This window comes from Rhea americana, unplaced genomic scaffold (assembly GCF_003343005.1).
Source record: "Rhea americana isolate MKP2758 unplaced genomic scaffold, rheAme1 scaffold_66, whole genome shotgun sequence".
NCBI classification, from domain to species: Eukaryota; Metazoa; Chordata; class Aves; order Rheiformes; family Rheidae; genus Rhea; species Rhea americana.
This window is the reverse complement of record NW_028186823.1, coordinates 1,460,087-1,467,230: the sequence shown is the minus strand read 5'-3', so window position 1 is coordinate 1,467,230 and position 7,144 is coordinate 1,460,087. Positions and strand designations below refer to the sequence as shown.

The following is a 7,144-nucleotide window of genomic DNA, read 5'->3' as shown; positions in this document are numbered from 1 at the left end:
TTTTTTTTTTTTTTTGAGCCTAGGAAGTCCTTGTCCTTAATTGAGTTTCTTGGATGCTGCCATAATTTATACAGTGAATATAGTAATAAAAATAGTCTTTTGGGGGGGGTTCAGAATAGTATTTCCTGTACCTCTGGTTTATGTGGGCCTTAGAATGGTAGTGTATGCAAAAGCATGTATGTGTTAGCCATGGTTCTCTTTTTCATATGTTGTTTTTATTCATTAAATGCAAACATATTGTGTTGCATCCTAGTTTAATATAAAGGTCTGTTGGCAAAATGTGGCATTTTCCCTCAGCTGTTAGCACCCCTTGAGGGAAGATCTATTGGCAATGAGCACTCTGCAGAAAATGCTGCTAACTTCAATGTATTTCATGTATCAGTGACTGTAGCACCTCTATGCACCTAGAAATTGTTAATTATGTTGGAAGTAGCTTTCCTCTATGAATTGTTGTCGCTAGGAAGCAAGATACTTTAGGGACAGGTTGTCCCACACAGCATGCCTTCTGCATTTTTGGCATGAGGTTATCTGTGAGTTTGATTGAATAAAGAACAGTGGGCTGAAAAATGACCATAGTGGTGTCCAAACGTTCTGCTTTCTGTGTGGACTGAAGGCCAAGTTTTAAACCCTTCAGTAGGGCTGATGAAAACAATTTTTTAAGTTAAATCCTGAGCAAGTCCCCCAGGGACTATCATGATCCTCCCCAGCAGAAGTGATGCAGCTGGGAAAATGCCTTTGTTTTGATTTTGCACTAAGATGACCTATGGCAGGGAGATAAAATCAGGAAGTCTTAGAAGCTGGCTCAAAAACCTGTATGGCAAACTTCAAGAATATGCTTATGATGATGAGCCTGTGAATAGTGAGGAATGAATGGAGATGCTGGCAAGCTGTAGGGAGTGTGACACTGATAAAGCCTCTGATGCTGTTACCGGCTCCTGTATGTGCCCACACCTGCCTAGGGATTGCAGCAGAATAGATGTTGCCCGAGAGCAATGTTTGTTCCGTGGTACGAATCGGAGCAGACACCAGAAGACTGGCAACCGTGTCAGGAACACAGGCACTCTTGACTTCTACCCCTAGCTGTGTCTCCGCAGCCTTAGAGAGGATATTTGGGGGAACATTGTTTTGAAATGTCCTAGTCTGAATTGCCTYCAATTTGGGGTTTTAGCCTAACTCTCCTGAATACCTACTCTGCATCCCTCGCTCTAGTTTTCCAGCATTGGAAAGCAGATGGAAATAATTTGCCCAATTGCAGAAAGTTAAATGAGCTGAGCCTCTGCCTGGAGCTCTGTATGTGCTGTAGGGCCTTGGGGACTGGAAGGCTTGGGGCAGGTTTTGACACACACAAAGTGTTGGTTGGAGTCACAGGGATCTGTCTGGCAGACAGAGGGATCACGGACAAATGATAAAACTAGACTGGATTTAAACATTTCCCGAGCACCCCACTTGTGAGGGCAGAGCCTCCAGGTGTGYGGTGCATGGGCCCTGACACCCTCCCTCGCCACCGCAGTGCTCAGCGTCATCCCCCTGCCAGGGCTGGGGCCGGCAGAGCTGTCCCTGCCTCCTCCCCACTGCCGGGAAAGGTGCGTGGTGCTTCTGCGAGGGAGGCCCTGGCAGGTCCAGCAGGTGCCATCCGCAAGCTGTGACGGGTTGTTAATGTTCCCCCTTCTTTTTCTTTTTTTTTCTTTCTTTCTTTTCTTTGTTTTTTTTTTCTCTGCACTCAGCTCAACGAATCAGCTAAACAACTTATTGAGATGGACAAGACATGCTTAGCTGCCGCGTCTGGCTGCGATGTCCCTTTGCCATCTGACACCACCATGGCGGTCAATTTGGCGCAGTGCTCTACCTTGAACAGTACAGGAGCGGTCAGTGCCATCCAGAGGCACATTGAGGGCAAGAAGAATGCCAAGAAGCGCCACTCCTTCACTGCTCTCAGTATGACACACAAATCCTCCCAGGCCATGAGTAACAGGCACTCCATGGAAATTAGTGCTCCCGTTTTGATCAGCTCTAGCGACCCGCGAGCTGCTGCCAGAATTGGAGACTTGACTCATCTTTCATCCAGTGCTCCAGCCCAGGTAACAACGATGCATAAACGAACTGTAACGCTGAGCCGAGGAGAGGCTAGTTACGTAAATAGCCCCATTTATTAGACTTACAACATCGCAAGCATCTAGATGGTAGCTAAACAAATGGAAGTGGTTTTTGCATAACTGCACGCTATACACACCATTCTGCTTTTCACTGTCTTACTTCTTTCAATGACATTAACTTCTAACTGCCATAAAATGGTACTATTYTGTTTTAATTTTCTAATTGATGGGGTACTTAAAGGTCTCCTCCTTTTTTCTCTCCCCAGACCTAGTTTGGGATATTTTAGGCTCACAGTAACAATTATGTCTAGGCTGATACTTGACAGACAGGCTTTCAGCTCCTTCATATTTCCTTCTCCTCCCCCTGCAACTCTCACTAAAAGATCAAAATAATCACTGCRCCCATTTGTTAAGACAGATGAGTAGAATTACTGGGGTAATAATAAAGAAATAGTGACCTAGTTCTAGGTCTTTTGTACGTCTGCACAGCCAGAAAGGGGCAGCTGAGATTGCTGCTAACAGTCCATTTTGAAAGAATGTGTCTCAGAAATCAGAACTGTCAGCTTGGTGATGCATGTATTTGCAAAGCCAGGAAAATGCACAGCTTTGTAAGCTGGTTGTTGAAAGCGCACAGCCCAGAGGGCCTGATTTGTCATTGCCTCACCACTTTCAGAGTAATTTACACCTATGCAAAGTTGCTTTAGAGTGTTGYCATTCTAGTTTGACAGTATTTTGCATCTGTCTTCCACATGCGTTAATCACTTGATAGGTATGAGAAGCTGGAGAATAAGGCCAAATAATGTTAGATTTGTTTTACAGTAATTATTTAAAAAGGTAATCATATAAATAATTTRTTTGAAATGCAAAGTAATGCAGCTTATGTTCCATCACTTTCAGTTACAAAAAATAATAATTCTGAGTGACCCTATTACCTTTACTCCCAAATGTATTTGATGTCCTGTAGGGTAACAACGTGGGTATGAAATTCATATGCTTGGGTACCCGTTGGGCATAAAAAAAAGACTTTTATAGTAATTATTTCCCTATAGATTCCTGGAAGAAAAACAAATGCACTGTATTTTAATGTGTTGCACCTGGCTAGTAGCTCAACAACTCAACAAGGTTTTGAATTAGCATGCATACTGATTGTACAGGCCCTTCCCTCCAGTCTCCTTTCTAATGAGAGGGAGCAAGGCACATTCGCTTGAAAATCCTGGTAGAACTGAAAAGGAACTTCTGAGCTATGTGTTCTAAAGTCCTGGCAGAGATATGAGCCAAACTCACCGGGGATATTCTGAAATCCCTTGCAATTGCCCACTGTTTTTGTAGATAAGGGAATCCAAATGGTAATTTGCAGTTCGAAGGAGCAGAAGAAAATGGAGAATAATTATAGTGCCAAACCTGTTCTACCTTGGCCTTCTTGCACAATCTTCTATCTGCTTTGTGTGCAGCTTAACTTCTCTTAAAGCRTCAGTACAGTGTGCCTGAGAAAATGAAGTGTGCAACTACAGAAACATCTTAGTGTGGATCAGGAGTTCGCTGCTGAAGTGAATGACCCAGTTGTCCCCCTCTTAGTATGCTTTAGTTTGCACCATGGAGCAGACTCAGACCACATATTAACAGGATTTCTTTTGGATGAACCTAAACCAGAGCATGCATTTCCAGAGCACACCCATGCACTCCAGCCACAAACAGGCAATCAGTCCATGGGACACAACCAGAACAAGTCTAAGTAAAAAGTCCCAAAACATGTCTGCTYTTGACATCGGGTCCTCAGCACCAATGGTTTCACTCTACAGATCATCTCCTTTTGGTCTGCGCTGCTTGCTAATGTGAAGGTAACCTAAGTGTAACAGCATTTTTCCACCAATCATTTAATACCTCACTTTGCTGGAAAAAAGCAGTCCTGACCTTCTCCTGTCSCTGGCTGTGCATTCCTGCCCCTCGCACCTGTGTCCCTGGACTGGGACAAATGTGTGCGCACCCACGCCGTGACCCGAGGCTGGAAGTGATCCACGGTACAGCTGCTGGCCACGATGGTATGTGTTCGGACAACTGGGAGAAAGTGCGAATGGCAACAAGCAACAAAGCGGATCGGGCTGCTTTAGGCAGGAATGCTTATTTATGCCCATTTGCAGCACTGCCAGGGCCCCGCAGTGGGGACCAGTGTGACTTTCCTCATCTCTAAGCCTGCCCCAGGGCCTCCAACACACGCTTGCGCCACGAACTGTGAAGCGAGGGTCGTATTCGTCAAATATGTGCCATGCTGCCCCCGACTGCACGGTCGGGCTCTCGAGCCTTTGCAGCACAGGTCTGAAGGGCCACCAGGGAGGGCAGGGTGCCTGCGCGCAGCACGGACGGGTGCAGCAGGGCCAGCTGAAACTGGGCTGAGGAGACACAGCCGTGGCAGGGCAGCGCACTCTGCTCCTGCTTCAGCTGCACGCTTCTCCTCCGCTCCTCGTTCACGTGTAAGAGCCAGCAGGGCTGCTCTGCACCGCTGCARTTTAGCTCATTTTCTCCCTCTTGCTTTTTCCAGGCAGCGTCTCTTTGCTGTAAAGTCTTCCCTTCTGCTTCACCCCTTCAGCGGGAGGCTGAAGGTGAGGATACGGCCCYCACACAAAGCACTATGTGTGCCAAGATATCCTGGGACATCTGTGCAACAGCATGAGTACTAGACATGGGTGAGGGTCCCTAACTCATCAAGTAAATGACATGCAGCTTTTTGGCACTCAGCATGACATGTTTGGACTTCACAGAGATGACAGTCTGTGGCTTTTCTGTTCTTATATTAGTCAAGAAAAAAATTGTGCACACACTTTGCTAGAGTAATGTGAAGGCTCACTGTAAACTAATAMGACACAAAAATTAGATTATAAAGCAGAAAGTGCATAATTACTCTCCACCTTTTTAACAGAATAACTGGCAAGAAAAATCSCACTCATTTTGAAGATCATTGTGGCACTGGGGCACAACGGGTTGGGGACACAAAGGGCCGCTGGGGCTCACGTATTTCTCTCCAGAATTTCTGTACGGTTGGTTATGGCACAGCAAGTYCATCTAGCACTTTCCAGAAGCATCTCCCACAAGGCAAAGATGTGCGTGTAGGCTGGGCAGCACAAGTGCAATATATCCAACACATCCCAGCAGTTCTCCGTGTGTGCAGCACTCACACAGATATACTAGCTCTGGATGGTCGCTGGCTCTTGACCTGAGAGTCTGTCAAACTTCTGGAAATCCCAGATAAATAAAAGTCTTCAAATCTGCCTGGACAAGTAGAGATTTTTTTTTCAGGATATATCTTTGATAAGTTAAAAGGCTATAMATTTCTCATAACAAAATGCTGCTTAAGTTTCCAGATCATGATGGGACCATTCGCTTTCAGCTGCTGGTCAGTGATCTGCTCCACCAGCATACTCTTGTATTTTATTTCAACAACCATGGAAGGAAAGGGTGRGAGAAAATGTTCTCCAGCATAAATTATGGTTATCAAATTGCAGACCTGTGGAAGGTTWGTTGGGTCCTTTCTCGGCAGCAGAAAGGAAGACATATAATCAGTGCTACGTGCAGAAGCTCAGCGAAGGCTGGGGTGTAATGACACCACTCAAGTGTGCTGGAGTGGGGACAGGCTGACGCGGGGATAGTGCTGCAGCCCCCAGTWTGGGGAGTCAGTCTTCTGCCTGAGAGCAGAGAGCAGGTTTGCAGAGGAGGCAGCAGGGCACTTGCCTTGATCAGTGCTGGCCAAAAATTTATTGGCCAAAATCCAAGGGGTGGAAAGAAGAGACKTAGTGGTTCAGCTCAACCTTAGTGGAAAAAGGTTTCCCTTTGTCGACACCCATTATTGCAGCCCCGAGGACCCAGTCACCCAAATGTGACATTTGCATGCACAAATATGTATGTCTGCTTTCTAGTGCCTTTTTATTGCTTTTGAGTTTGAGAGATTTAAATATTTATATTTTCAAACTTTGCTAGAGATGTGGATCTGTTAAAAAAAGCAGAACTGACATTCTCATTATATTCTCTTAACTGTAGGAGCAAAAGCTTTTAGAAAAATGCCTCACTATTGAAATGCTTGCAATAAAATCACAAGAGCTACCAACATGAATTCTCCTGTTTTCAGCCTTCTTAGTTAGCTCTACAAAGAATTTGAATTTACCTCATACAAAAAAAATAGCATCTATATTTATATATCTATTAATACCGTAATTATAGAGATTACATTTTAAACCAAAATGTCAGAAACTCACTTCCTTCTCTGCCATCTGCTTGACCCTAACATGGCTCTGAAACAATTAATGGTACTGCAGCCCCGGACGGAAAATCAGTTCAGCGTTTCTCTTTTATTCAAGTGGCTGAATGCCAGCTGAAGTAGCATGAGCAGCAGACCCCGAGCACTCACATGCAGGCATTCAGGGCAATGAGAATCTTGTCTTTGGATTGTTTCTGTTCTAAAATGTATCTGGCATTTTTAAGGTAAATGTTCTGTATGTCTTGTTAAGGATTTGGCATCCTGACAACCTACAAACTTGCTCCTCTGTGGTATTACTGAGGGTGCAGGCGGATTGGTAGGAAGGCTGTGCAGGTAGCTGCCAAGCTTACGAGTAAGCTCTCCCACACGTAGATGTTTCGCCTTTCCTTTCCTCCCTTGAAGAGGAACCGCTGTGCCCTACAAGTCACCATCGCAGCCCTTGAACAGCTCTTTCAACAACCATCTCAGGCCCCTGCTGGTTTGCAACAAATTCAGCCAGAGAATATTTTTTATAGGGGAAACAACAAATTTGCAGTTTCACTGCTGACCGTCTGGCAAACTTATGCCTCTCCTTTCACCATTAGAATCTCAGTTTGGTTTGTTGTGTTTTTATATCATATTCTTGAAATTTCCAGGTACTTTACCATTTTTTATTTAGCAGATCTCCTTAGAAAAAGAAACAAAGGAGTTTTGTTCACTTCAGTAGACAAGAGTTTCTCTGATACGTATGAGGACTGGTCTTTACTTAACTGGAGGATTTTCCTACCGTTTTAAAAAGTCCCACATATTTTTTCCTGTGTCTTGT

The 7,144-nt window shown here is 44.8% G+C and overlaps 1 protein-coding gene across 1 annotated transcript in view; it reads left to right on the top strand.

Annotated features, from left to right (window-relative positions):
• Positions 1–7,144, top strand: part of SH3RF3 (SH3 domain containing ring finger 3) — a 97,759-nt gene that overhangs the window by 31,996 nt on the left and 58,619 nt on the right. The window contains exon 5 of the mRNA XM_085320838.1: positions 1,725–2,078. Within this exon, the coding sequence (XP_085176964.1) occupies positions 1,725–2,078 (354 nt within the window). The remainder of the gene's footprint in view (positions 1–1,724; positions 2,079–7,144) is intronic.